The 19,732-nt window shown below is 37.9% G+C and overlaps 1 protein-coding gene across 1 annotated transcript in view; it reads right to left on the minus strand.

The window, feature by feature from the left end:
* Window positions 1–19,312, minus strand: part of LOC141500219 (uncharacterized) — a 75,648-nt gene extending 56,336 nt beyond the window's left edge. The window contains 2 exon segments of the mRNA XM_074203208.1: window positions 18,240–18,606; window positions 18,859–19,312. Coding sequence (XP_074059309.1) covers window positions 18,240–18,606; window positions 18,859–18,928 — 437 coding nt within the window. The 5' untranslated portion in view covers window positions 18,929–19,312.
* Between the last annotated feature and the right edge of the window lie 420 nt (window positions 19,313–19,732).

Here is a 19,732-nt window from a genome sequence, read left to right on the forward strand (position 1 = left end):
ACCTCCACACATATATGCATGCTTTCCTTCTCTTGTATAAAATTCTCTTTGGAATTTATGTGAGATAATTCCCCCCAATTTTTTCTCTCCCTCCCTTTCCCATCTCCTGGTACAATTCTCCTCTCCACTCTTTTCATTTTTCTTTTGAGATCTTTCAATGACAACCAAATCACACTGACTAACAGGACTCCCACTATGACCCTGGCAACAATAAAGTTCTGAGAGATTACATGTATCATCTCCCCATCAAATAATGTAAACAGTTTAACCTTGTTTAATCTCTCGTTATTTCTCACTCATATTTACCTTTTTATGCTTCTCTTTACTCTTGTATTTGTCAACTTTTCTACTCAACTCTAGTCTTTTTTGCAACAGAAATGATTGGGAATTTCCTATTTCATTTAAAGTTTCAGTTTTTTAACTCTATAATAATATTCAGTTTTACTTGGCAAACTATTCTTGGCTTTAAGCTAATATCCTTTGTTTTCTGGAATATCATATTATTGATCATCCACTCCTTAGTAAAGACTACAAAATCATGTGAAATCCTGACTGTGCTTCTTTGGTATTTGAATTCTGTCTTTCTACATTCTTGTGGTATTTTTCAATATGAAAACTGGATTTTAGCTATTATGTTTGAAGGAGTTTTCACTTTATGGTTTCTTTCAGGTGGTGACTGATAGATACTTTATATTTCCACTTTGTTCCCTGGTTTTAAGAGTTCTGGGGAATTGTAAGATTTCTTGAAATTTTACTGATGTCTAAATTCTTTTTGGTCATGGTGTTGCGATAGTCCAATTGCTGAAGGAGAAATATTAGGAAAATATCTGACTGGCATTTCCAGAAATATTAACCTATACTCATCTGGCATTTTCTGTGGGCCTCAGACTTCCTCCCCATTTTCAGCCTCTTCTGAAATGTAAATCAGGGGAAGCTCAGTGGCACAGTGGATGGAGCACCTGAGTTCAAATCCAGCCTCAGACACCTAATAATTGCCTGTGTGACCTTGGACAAGTCACTTAACACCATTGCCTTAAATAAAATTTAAAAAATGTAAATCGGCTGAAATAATAGGAGCAATCTCAGCCTCTTCATCCCTATCCCTCCTTTAACCTTCTAACACATAGCCTGCCAAGTTGTATGCCTGATCCATGGGGTCATGTGCAGGTTTGGTTACTCTTTGGTCCCTCCCCCTGACTCTTCCCAATACAAACAATGAACTGGGTTCTCTGCCATGTGCTTAGCCCTGCTGCAGCCTTGCAATTATACTCTTCTTTATGTTCTTCCCCAACTCCCTATGATACTCATGGTGACTGTTGCTGCTGTCTCTTCTTTTCTTAACTTCACTATCTCTAGCAAAACTCAACTTTCTTTACCTTGCTGCCTCCTCAAAGAACTCTGTGAATTAACTTGCAATTTTTTTTGCAGTAACCTGTGAATTAAAATTTATAGACTTTTCGTATACTCCTAGTCAGAGAGCCTTATGATTTCTTCACTGATGAACAAACCACTAAAGGGCTTTGCTAGTCCCCTCCCCAGAGGTGCCTACCTCTAAGGCACCCTTCATCACATTAATTCCTAAATTTTTTTTCTCTTCAATCTATTTTCTAGATCAGTTGTTTTTACTTTACTTTTTTCTACTTTTTCAACCTTTACACTGTGTTTCAAAGTTTTTTGTTGCTTCATGCATAAATTTGACTTCTATACAGTCTATTCAAATTTTTAAGGAATTTGTTACTTGGGTAAAGTTTGGTATCTCTTGTTTCCAAGTTATTACTTTTTTTGTTAGGTTTTGCAAGACAGTGGGGTTAAGTAACCTGCCCAAGGTCATTATTTTACCAGCTAGGTATTTATTAAGTATCTAAAGTCAAATTTGAACTCTGGTCCTCCTGACTCCAGGACAGGTTCTCTATCTACTGCACCTCCTAGCTATCACTATTAATTACTTTACCTATTCTTTTTTTCCATAGCTCTCATTTATTTTGCTATTTTTTTCCTAAGCACTATCATCACATTTATTAAAAATGAAAATTAACTTTTTAGAAAATAGTTGTTTCATCTCATCTTAGAATTCTAGTTGAGTTTGTACTCGTGCTGTTTTCCCCTAAGTCATTGCTTGTAGATGTTTTGGAATCTTTCTCCTCTTCTGTATTTATAGCTAAAACATCCCTAGAACCATAATAGCTTCTTAAAGTGGGTTTATTTTTTTTATTTGCCCTTCAGCCTACTTCCTAATTTTGGACTTGATCTAAGACTTGGGTTCTACCACACTTATGGAAAGATGATCTGGGCTGGATCTGTAGTTATCCTGGTTATTCCTCTCCCAGAAGGGATAGATGAGGATGACACAACTGGGAAGAATAACTAATATTCTGATTGAGTCAGATTTAATAAGATCTAGAGAAGATAAAACATACTATTAAACAAAATCTAATACACTGAAATTTAAATGGGATAAATATATTACATTTGAGTTCCCCAAAAACTGACTTCATAGCAGAATTGTAAATTCCAGGCAGGGATAGATATTAGAAATAAGATCTTGTTCTGTGCCACAACATTTATGCTACTATTATTGATTTTTGAATTTACTACTTAATCCATAAATTTCCCAGGAATGTAAGTGTGGCGTAAGATGGAGTAAGTGAGGCTAGCAAAAGATTCTTGGAAAAGAAAAAGATCTTGGAGTCTTTAATAGACTCCTACGTTCAACATAGCACCTAAAAAAATTAGAACAATCTTATAATGAACAAAGAGAGCTATAATAGCCAGGACTGGGAAAGTAACCATATGGCAAGCCTTGAATTAGATGATGGTGGTGGTGGTGATGATGGTGGTGATGTTGATCAAGGTGGTAGCAGTTAATATTATATGATGCCTACTGTGTACCAGACACAGTGCCAAGTGAACTACAGTGATAATTGATTCTCACAAAAATCCTAGGAGCTAGGTATTATTATTATTCACATTTTTAGTTGAGGAAATTAAGTTAAACAGAGATTAAGTGATTTGTTCAAGGTCATACTGATGCCAGGCAAAATTAAGCCCACCAAAGATTTTGGGGGTAAAGATGACTAGCTCTGATCCAAAAGAAATTTAAGGTCAAAAGGGTTATTTAAGAATTGCTGTGGTAGGCAAAAGTCAAAGGAGAGAAGAAGCAGTTATAGTAAAGGTAATTGGAAGTGACTGATACTTTGAGGAATGAGCAGATAGACCATAACGGAGAGGGATAGAGGTAGAAATAACTGTCAGTTGATAATTAGACAGGAAGAATAGCATCTTCCATCTATAAAGGCTGGATTTATATAGGGAAGTAACACAAGTAGTGCATACATGCTGAATAGAGTGTGTTGAGAAAAGGTGGAAAAGATTGTTTGAGACAATTCCCCATCATCTTAATGAATCTGCATCTCAGGAGGGGCTGTGGTATTTTCCACTCCCTATCTCAATGTCCAAGTTTCTATGGGAGAGATCCATAGACTTTGGGAAGGATCAAGGCATTTCTATTCTAGGAAGGATCTCTCTCTCTCTCTCTCTCTCTCTCTCTCTCTCTCTCTCTCTCTCTCTCTCTCTCTCTCTCTCTCTCTCCAGCTCACCCTGCCAGCTGACCTGGCAAATCCCAGTGGCTTTTCCTTAAACTCTTAACTTTACCTATCATTTTCTTATGTGTTATGACTTCTTTTAATAAATTTTATTTTCTTTCCACACTTGCTTTCCTGGGTCTAATAGGGATTCTTCACAGGCACAATCAAACTCAAACAAGCCAGTAGCTACATTTTAGCAAGCCAGCCAGGATACTCTGCCCAGACTTGGGAAACTGGATTGAGCACCTTAGGTGAGAACACCCCTTTTTAGATCCTAGATTTTTAGAAAAGTAGGAAAATTATTGGATTTCTAGCTTCCTTCTGTGTGTTATTCCCTGCTTACCCTGCTGGGAAAGGGTAGCAGGCTGATATGGAGAGATTAGCAGAGACCTGGCTCAGACATGACCAGGTGCTAATCTCATTTGGTTTGGCCACCCTTACATGGGCCTGCCCTGTATTGTTCAGACTGACCAGAGAAGGAAGTATTGAGTTTGTTTTGGACCTCTACTGTGGAGATGAGGGTTTTAAGGAAAAACATTTGGTGTTTGTCAAATTGACATACAATTTGCACAAATAGAAATTTAGTAGAATTAAAATATGGGGAAAATTTGGTACCAAAGATTCCACCACCACCCCCCACCCCCCCAGCTATGTGCTAGCTCCTTGGAAGAAATTAGATTTGACAAAAGCAAAGCACCTGACCTCCTGGAAATTATCTTTGGGTGGAACTCTCTCCCCTTCTCTTTGAAATGCTCTCTCATTCTCTGCCACCCCCAATCTCTGCAGGGGGAGGGGGAAGGGAGAAGGAAAAGTCTGCCTTTTCAGAGCTTAGAAATTCAAACCCATGTCTCAGATGGAATGCATGCTTCACTGCAGGAAGTGTAAGATCCCCCCAAAACTTATTTTGGCCCCATTGTTTAAAATAGGGGATCCCCATGCCTTCTTCCTGGTTTGGGGAGGAAGAGGGGGGAAATGACTTTAGACTTCACAAGCTCTGTCAATTCCAAGCCCCATTCCCTAAAACATTAGCCGGGCTGAGAAAATCCTACCCTTGGGAGGGGGAAGGGGAAATGGGTCATTTGACTGAGAAGCCTTGTGGTCAATTAACTAAAAGAAGAAGAGAGAAGGAAAAAGAGAAGATAACTTTTTCTGAAACTAGGAAATTCAGATTTCATCTTTTAAGTAAGCCTGTGCTAATAACTAATATCTATGTAATAGAGTAACTGGATTTAAACTTTATAAAGTTACTTAATGCATTCAAATTTTAACTATCGATTGGCTATTTCCAAAATCTTAATGAATATATAAGGTTCCTCAAGAAATTCTAATTGATTCTAAAAGTTATTTTTTGACTGGTCTTAATTGATACATTCAAAAAGAATTATAATATAAATATATGTGTGTCTGTGCATATATACGTATATATTTAAACATCAATAGAACACTTTCACAACTTTCCACTGGCCTGGAGAGGTGAGAAAATGTTTCTAAATTTTGAGATTTTTTGGTGCCAGAGAGGGTATCCAAAAAAATCTCACTTTGGTAAATTTGAAATCTGAAATTTGAAAAAGTTGTCTCTGTATTTGTGTCTGTGTCTCTATGTATAGAATTTGGATCTGAAATAGTTACCTGAGTTAAATATTACTGCTTTTAGTTTAGGTTTTGAATTTAATTGCTTAAAAAGGTCTAATTTAAAATTAAGTAATTAATGAAGCTGGAATCTGAGCTTATCCTCTTATATTATTTGTATAATTTGAAACTTTGCAAATTGCAAAGTCTGAAATGATCTCAGCTGTTAGCTAAGCTTTTGTTAACCTAATATTGGTTTACAGCTCTATTCAACTTATATTAATTGAGACTTTAAGGTTTAGTAAATGTAGACTTTCTGCCTTCAAGAGGCTTTGAAAAAAAAGGCAGGAAGGCTTTTGATATGAAAAGGTCACCACCTTGTGTTAAAAAAAAAAAAGAAACTATCTGAGAGCTAAATGAGAGTTAATTTAGTCACCTTCAAAAGTTCTATAACAAGTCTTGAGAATTTATATGTGTTATTAAGAAGGAAAATATAATTTGGAGAAATTGTATGTGAAAGAATTTGGGAATATTGAATCTTATAAAATATATTTACTGATTTCTTTTGGGAAAGAAATATACTAAATTTTGTAATGGGGATTTGTTTTGGTGTTAAATCGATATTGATAATACATTGTCAACAATCTCACAAGGTCTTTTGTTAGTAAAGGAAGAGTTTGTAATGATCTTTATTATTACATGTTTATGGAAGGGAATATGTATTAATATATATATATATATATATGAATAACTAAAAGTAAAATAAAAAAAAATTTTCCTGGAGGAAGAGCAAGCACCTTCAGGACAGGAATAACAAAAGACTAGGCAAGGTTTGAGAGAGACAGAGACAGAGCTGACTGGGCTGAGACTCAAGTAAGTCTGCATGCCATGAAGGGAGTCCAAACCAGACTTTTAGTCTTACCCATTACCTGGGCATAGAAGCATCAGGAGAATTATGGGAAAAGGGGGAAATCCCTCCCTCTCTATGTGACTAAAATCAGGTAAAGGGGTTGTAAACCAGGGAAGAGGAGCAGGAAATGAAGTGAGATTAGGAAGTTATATTTAACAATGGAACAATAGAAGTCAATTTACATCATAGGCACAGATAACTTTTTCTTACTAAACAGATATTTCTGGGTGCAGCCAGGTGGCACAGTGGATAAAGCACCAGCCCTAGAGTAAGGAGGATCTGAGATCAAATCCAGCCTTAGACATTTAATAATTGCCTAGCTGTATAACCTTGGGCAAGTCACTCTTAACCCCATTTCCTTAAATAAATAAAAATTTAAAAAATAAATAAAACTTAGATACTTCTATATTTCTCCTGCTACATATTCCCCACTCAGATAGAATTTAACACTGTAAAAGATTACAAAATTTGTTTCCAATTACATCTCCATACATGTCCATAACTCCTTACATCAATAATACCCTTATATGAGAGTACTCTGTCCAGAAAAATATAATTTTAGTCACTTACATTTTGTAAGATATCTTGTAGTCTGAAAGTTAGATTTTTAAAATTTCCTATTTATTACATCATTTGAAAAAGCCAGTATAAGTAACTCTTTGTCTAGCATAGTCTTAATTTATGATTTCTTGAAATATAGCTTTGAAAAACATCACTGAAATTCAAACAGTGTTAGTTGACTAAGCCTTTAAACCCAAATCATTTTGGCTTTCATTGAATTGCCAATAACATGTGACAACCCAAGCCTCTATTCCCTATTATTTGGCTTTTAATGCCTCTAAATGAATATAAACAATAATTGCTTTTTGTTCTGGCTAGAAACTCTGAGGGTTTTCCCCTTCCAGATGAATTCTTTTGTAATGCAAACTAAGTCAACTTTTGCCTCAATGTTTAGCTAGACCTTTATCATAGCTTGGTTGTTATCTTAAACAAATTGAGACCTGGAGAAAGACCTTACTTTAAAAAGTTCTTGGTCATCCACCTCATCTTAGGCCATCATCAGTCATCTTGACTTTTGTCATGCTACACTTGATGATATGATGAAGGAACTAGTAGTGTTTTTAACCTGGAACAGAGAATTCAGAGGACACAACAGATAACTATCTTCTAATATTTGTAGGATTGTCACATGGAAGGAGAAAATGCCCTGATTCTGTTCAGCCTCAAAGGACAGAGATAAAAGTGGGGATATTGGGAACAGTGCAAAGAAACAACACTAGTGTGGGAAAGAATTGTTTCCACAAGAATGAGAGAGGATGGGGAGGCTAGGTGGTACAGTGGATAGAGCACTGGCCCTGGATACAGGAGTACCTGAGTTCAAATTCGGCCTCAGACACTTAATTACATAGTTGTGTGGCAAGCCACTTAACCCATAGCCTTGCAAAAACTAAAAAAAAAAAAAAAAAAATGAGAGAGGATATAAGAATGAAAGAGGATATTGCTGATTTAGAGAAACATGGGCATAGGGAGTGTTGAGATCAGTTGAAGACAAACTTTGTAAATCTTTTGTTTTCATTGTTAAGGAAATTTTCCTTCTTCCTTTATCATCTAATTTAGATCACACCTGGGGGCCTGACCTTCAACTTGATTTGGATTGCATTGTCTTCTGGTGGGGCAGCCATGGAGTACAGCACTGGAAGCACATCCAAGACCACACAAAAGAGACCCCTCCCCAAAAGGCAAAATCTCCAGTGAGGGACTTGGGTCACTCCCAGGTCACCACCCCCTCCCATGGACTCTGAAGGAGAATTTAAGGAGATCAAGGAAGCTGCTCTATCTCTTTTACCTTCCAGACTCCACCAGTTTAATCAGCAATCCACGTGGTCTACTCTTTAAACTCTTCTTAAATTTCCTATCATTTTCTTATGTATTGTAACTTCTTTTAATAAGTCTTTATTTTTCTTTCCACACCTGCTTTCCCGGATCTAATAGTGATTCCTCACAGGCAATAAATGAACCCAAGAAGCCAGAAGCAATATTGCCAGAATCTCACAGATGTCTGTGAGGATAATACATTACAAAAGGCAGGATCTTTGTGAAAACTGAAAAATGCCAACCTGTTTAAAGGAAGGGAAGAGTGAAACAAAAAGAAAGGTGATTAAAGGAATAATTTTGCAACTAGTCAGGTGTTGACAGAGGGTCTGTGTTCTTCTCCTTTGCATCTGCTCAAGGAGGTTACCAAGCAGGACTGGGAAAATGTACAAGGGTGAATGTATCAATAAGATTGTGACCCTGGTCAAAGATTCGCATTGAAGGGGGAGGAACAAGCCTTTCAAATTGCACAATGTTGTCCCATGACTCAAGGCCCCTTTCCTTAAGGGTGGTGCTCCTTTGCAAAGATATATCAATAAAAGACATTTTAATCACTCTGGACTAAGTATTAATAATAACAAGCCATTGATAACAACTAGGCTTGATGGATTAAAAACTTCCATCTTTCCATTTCAGCTCCATATTGGAACTATCCAAAAGAACAATGGGTTATATCAGAAAATGCGGAACTCCCTTCAAGCAAAGCGTGGATGGCACCTTGATCAGGGGAAATTCCTTCTCAAGTACAGCATGGATTAAGTGGTCCCCAAGCATCCATGATGTTGATTCCTTAATGAAGACAAATAGATCCTTATAAGGAAAGCACAAAACTCCCTAGCAATAATCCACCATGGTTGCTGAGGTTAATGGTTTTCTGAACAAAGCATTCTGAGAAGAAATCATAGTGGTAATCCCACTGATCTGCACAGTGATTCACAGCTTACTCTAAACCACTTATGTCATCTCCCTAGGAGGCCTTAAGGATTTCTGGGTTGCCAAATCTTAAGATTGGGATCTTCAGGTGTGTGTGTCTCAGATATTAGGCCCTTCAAGAAGCTGTTGTATTGTCTGTTGATAATTTTTTTTTACAAGTCCCAGAATGTGACTTTGAGGCTCTGGTATTAAAGACATTATTAAAGGAGCTCAAGAGAGCCAGTCATGATGACTGAGGCCTTCCTGCATAGAATGTCTGATCCTAAAAACTGCCTTAATCTACAGGTAATGTCTATGTACTGTGCCCTCAATACATCAGCTAATGTAATAATTAGAGAAAAGAGCCATTCCCCCATCCCCATCAGAGTAAAATACTTTTTCCAGTTTCCCTAGGATGGGGTTACCTACTACTTTTCATTGGACACTTTCAGGGACAAGGATCTCTCTCTTTCCCAGGAGTTAAAATTCTAACTTGTTCCTTACCTAGATAAGTTATTCACAGTAGATTATCTTATAATATTGTTGTTCCTGTATACAATGTTCACTCTTCACTTCACTTTATATCAGTTCATGTTGTTTTTCAATGTTTTTCTTTTTTTCCAATTATATGCAAAGATAGTTTTCAACATTCACCCTTTTGCAAATTTTTGAGTTCTGCATTTTTCTACAATTCTCTCCTTTCAATGACAATGAATGATCTGATATAGATTGCATATGTACAATAGTATTTAACATATTTCCATATTAGGCATGTTCTGAAAGAAGAATTAGAACTAAGTGGGGGGGGGGGGGTTGAGGGAGAGAATTATGGGAAAGAACAAAATAGGATCACTTTTATTTTCCTCCATCCTATCTTCCCCCATCTGTACTTTTCTTTCTCCTTCCCCCTTATTCCTCCACCATTGTTTTGTTTCTGATTGCTGTCTGCCTTACATTGTCCTTTCATCTTTTCCTTTCTACTTTCCTTTCTACTGGATAAATTTCTAAATCCAAATGGGAATGAATACAATTCCCTCTTGAAGTCAAATCTGTTGGGAGTAAGATTTACTCAGTGTTTACACTTTCTCTTCTTTCCCTCTACTATAATAGTCTTTTATGGCTCTTCAAGTGGTATTAATTATCCTCTAATGCTTCCTCCTTTTATCTCCCAGCATAATAATGTGCTAATTGATTCACACTTGTCTTGTCCTTTCAACTATCCTGATAGAAATACAGTCCTTTTTTTTTAATTTTATTGATTTATTTTTGAATTTTACAATTTTTCCCCTAATCTCCCTTCCCTCCCCCCATCCCCCACAGAAGGCAATCTGTTAGTTTTTATATTGTTTCCATGCTATACATTGATCTAAATAGAATGTGTTGAGAAAGAAATCATATCCTTAAGGAAAAAAATTATAAGAGATAGCAAAATTACATAATAAGATAACAGGGTTTTTAAAAAAATTAAAGTCTTTGGTCTTTATTTAAACTCCACAATTCTTTCTCTGGATACAGATGGTATTCTCCATCGCAGATACCCCATAACTGTCCCTGACTGTTGCCCTGATGGAGTGAGCAAATCCATTCAGATTGATCATCAACCCCATGTTGCTGTTATGGTGTACAATGTTCTTCTGGTTCTGCTCATCTTGCTCAGCATCAGTTCATGCAAATCCCTCCAGGTTTCTCTGAATTGCCATCCCACCTGGTTTCTAATAGAACAATAGTGTTCCATAACATGCATATACCACAATTTGTTCAGTCATTCCCCAATTAATGGACATAGAAATACAATTCTTTTTTTTTTAATTTAAGGCAGTGGGTTTAAGTGGCTTGCCCAAGGTCACACAGCTAGGTAATTATTAAGTGTCTGAGGCTGTATTTGAACTCAGATATTCCTGACTCCAGCACCAATTGTACTGCACTACTTAGCTGCCCCTGTAGAAGTACAATTATTAAAAGTCATAAGTATGATAATCTTATGATCAATTTGTATTCACACCCTCTGCTCAAGTATTCTCCTTTCAACTTTCCCAATAGAAAGTAGCTAGAGTACCATCACAGTATGATCAAATTATATCCATACCCTATGTCCTCCTTCAAAATGTCCCAATATGAATGTAATCTTAAAGAGTTAAAGTGAATCATCATATTACGATCAGTTTATGCCCATACCCTTTGTCTAATGTTATTTTCAACTGTCCCAATAGAAATAAAATTCTCAAGACTCATAGGTATTGCCTTTCTATTTAGCCTTGTTAATTAATATGTTTTTCTTTCTATTCATCTTTTTACATATCTCTTGAAGCCTGTATTTGAAGATCAAATTTTCTATTCAATTCTGGTCTTTTTATCAGATAAATTTGAAAGTCCTCTATTTCATTGAAAATTCAACTTTTTTCCCCTGAAAGAATATGTTGAATTTGTAAGCTACTTGATTCCTGGTTTTAATCCAAACTCCTTCACCCTCCTGAATACCACATGCCAGTTCCTCCAATTCTTTAATGTTGAAACTGACAAGTCCTACATAATCCTATATAATTCCTTAGTATTTAAATGGTTTGAAATTTGATTACAATATTTATTGATATTTTTATTTTAGGATCTCTTTCTGGGGGTGATCAATGGATTCTTTCAAAGGCTATATTATCTTCTTGATCTAGGATATCAAGACAGTTTCCTAGGATAATTTCCTGCATGATATTATCCAAACTCTTTTTCTGATGAAGGCTTTCAGGTAGACCTAAATTATCTCTTCTACATCTGTTTTCCAGATCGGTTGTTTTTCCTAAGAGGTACTTTACACTTTCTTCTATTTTTTTCAGTCTGATGATTTTATTTGATGGCTCCTTGAGTCATTAGTTTCCATTTGTCCAATTCTAGTTTTTAGCATTTTGTTTTCTTCAGTTAGCTTTGTGTTTACTTTTCCAGTTGATTAATTTTATTTTTAGAGGAGTTGATTTCTTTTTCCATTTGGCCATTTTTACTTTTATCATTTTCTTTAGTCAATTTTTCCTAATTCTCCTCCATGACTCTCATTTCTTTTCTCCATTTTTCTTCTTCATTATCTCTTCTTTGGTTTTTAAAATCCTTTTTGAGCTCCTCTAAGAGTATTCTGGATTTAAAAACCATTTAAAAACCCCTTTGAGGCTTCACATGTACATATTTTGCATTGATTTCCCCTTCTGAGATGGTGGTTTTATCATCCCTATCAGAATAGTAGTTTTTATAGTTAATGCTTTGGGGGGGGGGGGTTGATCATTTTGATAGCTGAGCTCCTGGGGCAAAGGGGGCACAGTGCCAAGTTTTTTGTATTTAGACCAGGGGTCTTATCCCTGGTTTACTGTTTCCCTATGGCCTTTTATTTCCTGCATTATAGTAGTTCAATCCAGTCTAATCTGTTCCGCCAGCATTCCCAGGATTCAAATTTTGTCTTCTGAACTGATGTTGGGATTCTCACTATCGGTCTGCTACACCACTAGCTTGCTGAGTTTGGACCTGAGCTGTGTTGTGGCTAAGAACCTCCTGATGGCTTTCTAGCTCTCCTACCTATTCTGAGTATATTTCCCTTTTACCCGTGTGCCCTTTACTATAGTTCCATACCATGGAGGTATTTTGAGCTGAGAACTTGTTTCACTGTTTTTTGTGGGTTCTGTCATTTTAAGGTATGTTTAGAATCGGGGTGGGGAGGATCTTTTTTTTCTGTCAAGGGCCATTTGGATCTTTATAAAATCACTTGTGGTACATACAAAATTATCAATTTAAAAATTAAGCTGCTAAATTTTGTCAAACATTTAATTAATTCAGCCCTAAAAAACTCCTGGATTTATTGAATTTCAAATTTGGTATGGGCCAGCCCAAATGATTTCAAAGACCTGGTTTAGAGCCTTCATTTTAAAGTTCAGGGACAGCTCCAGGAACTTCCTGGCTTCATGCCACAATCTTTGTTCCACCCTTGGAAATTCCATAAAGATTTTTCTATGCAGCTGATAAACATACCATCTGGGGATATGGCTTCTTAGGTATTCAAACTCAACACCTTGAAAATTAGGTGGCACAGTGGATAGTGCTGTGTTCACAAGTACTGAGTTCAAATCCAGACTAAGATTGGATTTACTAGCTGGACAAATCACTTTTCCTGTAAAATGGGGATAATAATAATATCTACCTCCCACAATTATGATAATCAGATAAGATAAAAATCATAATTTTTATGCTTACCATAGTGTCTATAACTATATAAATATTAGCTATTATTAAACCAATGGATTATTAGTATTCTAGTATCATTTTGCTTCCTTATACAAGCTGCTGGAGAGCTGTAAATTCTTAGGTACTAGTACCTTTCCCCTGAGGTTATTTCCCATGAAGGGTGGATGGATGGATGGACAATGATAGGTTCTATGTATATAGTTGTCTTCCCATTAGAAAGTGTGCTCTTTAAGCACAGAGCCTTTTTGTTTAGGTTTTTGCAAGGCAAATGGGGTTAAGTGGCTTGCCCAAGGCCACACAACTAGGTAATTATTAAGTGTCTGAGACCAGATTTGAACCCAGGTACTCCTGACTCCAAGGCCAGTGCTTTATCCACTATGCCACCTAGCCGCCCCTGCACAGAGCCTTTTTTGCATTCTTTGTATCCTGTGTTTTCATGACTTCTCCTAGTCTACGTCCTCTGGACACTAACCCAGCCCTGTATCATTTTAATATATTAATAGAAGATGCAAAGATCCAATAGAGATAATGGCAATAATAATTGCTATTAGTATATAATAGTATCAATATTATGTCTTACAAAGCATTTTACAAATATTTTCTTGATTGATCCTCAAAACAATCCCTGGAGACAGGTGGTACTATGAACTTCATTGAATGACTTGCCTAGGGTCACACAGGTGACCTAATAATAATGTGTCTAATAAATACAGAATTTCAGATCTTCCAGCTGCCAAATGCAGTACTCTATTCATTAAGTTACCTAATTGTCTCAGTCACCCTTGACCTTTCCTTTTCCCTCATCCCCTATAGCTAAACAATGACTATGTCTTATTGATTCACCAGACAATATGTCTCCCCTGATTGAAAAGAAAAATCTGCAAGCAAGCAGGCTACAATCATTCCAGTTCAGTACTGAACTATTAGCATAGCTTCATAATTTGTCCACCTGCTTCTGATCTCCTCTCAACAGTCTTTCCTCCAGAAGTGCTCAGTTCACAGAAGGTAAAGGAATAGAAGGAGACTGCTGAGGTCTGTCCTCTGTCCCTGAGACAGGACTCTGGAGATTTAACCATATTCAGACCCTGGTCGCAGTTTGGTCCTCCCATAAAGCAGAGACCTTCTCATAGTCCTGTGGCAGAGGGGTGAGCTAGTGGTCATTCAACAGACCAGGAGAGCAGTCAGAGCCTCACATACTGAGATCCTTGCAGGGGTGCAGGTACAGGCTGGGGAAATGAGTAAACAGAAAAAAAAAAAAAGAAACCTGACCATAGACAGACTCAGATATTCAAAATACTCAATCAAAATACTCAAGCCTCTGCAGTTAAAGACTCCAAGAAATATAGAAGTTGGACTCAGGCTATGACAGAGCTCAAAAAGGATTTTGAAAATCAAGTAAGAGAGATAGAAGAAATTGGGAAAAGTAATGAGAGAGATGCAGGAACAACATGAAAATGAAGTCAGCAGTTTAGTCAAAGAAATAAAAAAAAATGCTAAAAAAAATAACATGTTAAAAACAAGCTTACGTCAAATGAATAAAATAGTCCCAAAAGTTACTGAAGAGAAGAATGCTTTAAAAAGCAGACTTAGGGGCATCTAGGTGGCGCAATAGATAGAGCAGCAGCCCTGGAATCAGGAGTACCTGAGTTCAAATCTGGCCTCAGACACTTAATAATTACCTAGCTGTGTGGCCTTGGGCAAGCCACTTAACTCCATTGCCTTGCAAAACCTTAAAAAAAAAGAAGTAGAATTGGCCAGATGGAAAAGAAGTTAAGAAAGCTCTCTGAGGAAAACAAATCCTTCAGTTGTAGAATAGAGCTAAAGGAAGCTGATGACTTTATGAGAAATCAAGACACAATAATTTAACCACAAAGGAATGAAAAACTACAAGAAAATGTGAGATATCTAATTGAAAAACCAACTGATCTGGAAAAGAGATCTAGAAAATATAGTTTAAAGACTACTGGGCTACCTGAAAGGCATGTAAAAGAGCCTTGACCTCATTTTTAAAGAATTTCTGCAAGAAAATTGCCCTGGTATCCTAGAAGCCAAGGGTAAAATAGAAATTGAGAGAATCCACTGATATCCCCCAGAAAGAGATACAAAAAAACCCCAAGAATATTATAGCCAAGTTCCAGAACTCCCAAGTTAAAGAGATAATATTACAAGCAGCCAGAAGGACACAATTCAAATATCATGTAGCTGCAGTCAGGATTACACAGGATTTGGCAGCATCCACAATAAGGGCTCATAGGGCTTAGAATATAAAATTCCAGAAGGCAAAAGAGCTTGGAATGCAACCAAGAATCAACCACCAGCAAAACTGAACATCCTCTTCCAGGGGAAATATGGACTTTCAGTGAAACAGGGAAATTTCAAATGTTCCTGTTGAAATAACCAGAGCTGAACAGAACGTTTGATCTTCAAGTACAGGACTCAGGTGAGGCACATAGAGGGTGGATGAAAAGGGTAAATTATGAGGAGCTTAATGATGCTGAATTGCATATATTCCTGCATGGAAAGATGACACTGACAATATTCATATAAACCTTCTCATTTAATAGAACAGATAGAAGGAGCTTTTATAGATGAGGCACAGGAGAGAGCTGAATTTGAAGAAATAATATATGGCAAAAATGGAGTCAATGGGTAAAAGGAAAATATACTGGGAGTAAGAGAAAGGAGAGGTAGAATAGACTAAGATATTTCATATAAAAGATATTTTATGTAGCCTTTGCAATGGTATGTAATGGGGGAAGGTGAGGAGGGATGAGAGAGAGCCTTCATTCTCATGGGAAATAGCTCAGAGAGGAATAAGCATGCATACACAATAGCGTATAGACATCTAAAAGAAAAAGAAAAATGGAGGATGGGGGAGGGGAAGGGGGATGTGGGTGATAGAGGAGAGTGTAGATCATGGGAGAGGATAGTCAGATATAACACATTTTCTTTTTTAACTTTTTGCAAAGTGGTGGGATTGGGTGGCCTATTTAGGACCATGGGGCCAGGTAGTTGCTGGGTCTCTGAGGTGAGATGTGGGCTTGGGACCTCTTGGCCTCAGGGCCAGTGCTCTGAATGCTGCACTACCCAGCTGCTCCACAGCACATTTTTGAAGAGGGACAGAGTGAAAGGAGAGAGAAAATATAATAGACGATAGTGGGGAGGAATAGATGGAGGAAATTACAATCAGCAACAGCAACTGTAGAAAAATATGGAAGTAACTTCTATGATGGACTTATGATAAAGAATGTGATCCACCAAGACAGAGCTGATGGTATCAGAATACAAACTGAAACACATTTTTTTCTCTTTCTTTTACTTTATTTCTCATGAGATTTAATATATTTTTTATTTTTATTTATTTAAGGCAATGGGGTTAAGTGATTTGACCAAGGTCACATAGCTAGTATTTGGAACTACACCCAAAGGGCAACAAAAATGCACATACCCTTTGACCCAGCAATACCACTACTGGGTCTATATCCTGAAGAGATGATGAAAAAAGTGTAAAAACATCACTTGTACAAAATATACAAAAAGCAGCCCTGTTTGTGGTGGCAAATAAGTGGAAATCAAGTAAATGTCCTTCAATTGGGGAATAGCTTAGCAAACTGTGGTATATGTATGTCATGGAACACTATTGTTCTATTAGAATTCAGGGTAACGGGATTTCAGGGAAGCCTGGAGGGATTTGCATGAACTGATGCTAAGTGAGATTAGCAGAACCAGAAAAACACTGTACACCCTAACAGCAACATGGGGGTGATGTTCAACCTTGAAGGACTTGCTCGTTCCATCAGTGCAACAATCGGCAACAATTTTGGGCTGTCTGCAAAGGAGAGTGCCATCTGTATCCAGATAAGGAGCTATGGAGTTTGAACAAAGTTCAAGGACTATTCCCTTTAATTTAGAAAAAAAAAAACAGATATCTTATTGCCAGATCTTGTTATTTCTTAGACTTTTTGTCTCTTCTTTGTCCCATCACACTCAATTTGGATCAATGTACAACATGGAAACAAAGTAAAGACTGACAGACTGCTTTCCGTTGGGGGGGGGGCGGAGGAAAGTAAGATTGGAGGGAAAATTGTAAAACTCAAATAATATCTTTAATAAAAATAAATTTTTTAAAAAAAGGTCACATAGCTAGGCAATTAAGTGTCTGAGGTTGTATTTGAACTTAGGTCCTTCTGACTCTAGGGCCGGTACTCTAGCCACTGTGTCACCTAGCTGCCCTGAGATTTTATATTTTTGTGGATGAAGGGGTATTATGTTTACTCTTAAACAAGAATATTTTATAAATAAATTAATTAAATTTTTAAAAATTAAAATAAAAAATAAATAAATATATCAATTATACATGTGAAATAATGCAAAGCATCTTTCCATATTCATCATGTTGCAAAAAAAAACCAAGAAAAATAAAGTGAAAAAATTATGCTTCTAAAAAAACAAAACAAAACAATCTTTCCTCTACCCAGCTGGCAAACTATACTTCCTAAAACACAAGGCTGACCAATTCACATCCCTCTTCAAGTAGCTTCAGTGATTCCCTTTGACCTTTGTTTTTATTTTGGAGATTTTCCTTCTCCCAGATCCAAATTAGAGTTTGACAGAACTTGAAAAGGAGGATTCCTGAGATCTTCCAAGCCCTTGTCTAGAGCTGCTTTAAGAGACTAGGTGGAAGGAGCAGAGGCCTTCAGGCTGGAGATTCAGGAGCAGACTTGAGTCTACTACTTAAGTTGGTAATTCCAGACAGATCTCTTCCCTCCTATGACCCAGTTTTCTCATCTGTAAAATGGGCATATATTTTATATAGGTATCACCTCACAGGGTATGATATGACAAAGGCTTTTTGAAGGCAGGAACAAATCAATTTTTTCCAGGTTCTTTTAAGTTATGATTTTAAGCCCCTCTCTGGGAGGAAAGAATTAGTTCTTTTGCCTCACCAGATGCGAGGTCCCCCAGAATGGAGCCTGCGTCACTTCTCCTGCTTATTTTCAAATTGAACCAATCCCAAGGTCAGATACATGGAAGAAAGGATGTGTTCTCACAGCAGAAGTTCTGGTGAATTCTACCTGTTCCCAATCTCTGATTGTTTTCCCAGTAGTCAGCACTGAGGACCTGAGCCCACAGGAAGTGTGGACACACACACACACACACACACACCACAGTAGCAGCATCTGGAACTCTAATTCCAGGTTTTTGTCAAAGCCTCAGCCTGGGCCCCAGCAGAGTGATTTTTAGCACAGTAGTATTTGCCAGAGTCCTCCTTTCGAAGCTGGTTCAATTTCAGGGAGACAGTTTGGGCCTCATTGTTCCTGGAGATGGAAGCCCTGCCCTTAACTCGGGAGCTGTACTCTTTGTCACTGCCAGTTTGGGGGCTGATGCTGGCCACGAGCTCCCTGGGGCTCTCAGCTGAATCCCAGTGCCAAGACATGGCGAAAGTTCTGAAGTTAAAGCCGGAGGCCCTGCAGGTCAGGGTCACAGACTGGCCCTCATAAGTCACCTTGCCCCCCATCTCCATGATTTGCACTTGAGCCCAGGAACCTGCAAAGGACAAACCAAGGAGAGCTTAGAGACCCTGGCAGAGACACCTAGATGCTAATTAGAGATTCCAATCCAATTTCCAGGGAAAGGAGACCAAGCAACTGGAAGGAGAGGCTAAGCTTCATGGCCCCTACCACCAGGAAAAGAGAAAATGGAGGAAATAGAGATAGAGGAATCTAAAGATTAAATAAAATTGCAGCCACATGCAGATGGTGAGGAAGAGGAAAGCAGCAGTATGGACAGGACAGATACCTGGGAGAATGGAGAGGAGCATCCCCAGGAGGTAAATTCTGGCAAGAGTGGTGAGGGTCCTGGCAGGCATGCTGCTGAGCCTGGCCAGGGCCTGGTCTGCAATTGTGGTCCAGAGCTGATAATATCTGCATATATAGGGGTTCTGCCCAGAAGGAAGTGTTTTTAAAAAGGCAGCTGAAAGCAGTGGAGACTACCCATCCTCCACCCTGGGGTGGGTAGGAAGGGGAGGGGCATGAGACAGACAGATGCAAGCCTAACCTGGAGAAGGGAGTTGGCACAAAATAACTCTGATAATAGGGCTATTTTTTTCTTTGCTAGGGCTAATTTCTAGTCTTACTGGTTCAAAAAAAAAAATCACCCTTAGTTTTGATACAGAATCTGCAGCAAATATCCTAAAGTACTGGGGGGCTTGGCACATAGATCAGCATTTTGAGGTGAACACAGTAGCTATACATTCCAACTCAGCACAAAGTATAAGGTAGGTCTGACCTTTCTTTCCTTAGATGTCCTTACTTTGCCCCCAACCCAGTAATCTCTCTTTCTCTATATTCCAAGAACCTGAGGAAATCAGATTCTTGAGCACCAGTTCTTCAGCAGCCGTAACAGGGGTCCAGGACAAAATTCTCTGGTACTTGGGTCAGATGAAATGTCCAGCCTATGGAGAAAATCAAAGGAAGATGAGAGGATTGCCAGTTGGGGCAGTCAGAGTGAACTGTGAACTGGAATGGTTCACAATGCTAGACTCAGGAACTCAGCAGCCAGCTGATACAATGGGTAGGACTTTGGACCTATAGTCAAGACTTCAAATCCAGTCTCAGGTCCTTACCAGTTTTGTGACTCCAAAGATGTCACTTACCTTCTTTCTGCTTCAGTT

The sequence above is a fragment of the Macrotis lagotis genome, chromosome X (assembly GCF_037893015.1).
Source record: "Macrotis lagotis isolate mMagLag1 chromosome X, bilby.v1.9.chrom.fasta, whole genome shotgun sequence".
Lineage (NCBI taxonomy): Eukaryota > Metazoa > Chordata > Mammalia > Peramelemorphia > Peramelidae > Macrotis > Macrotis lagotis.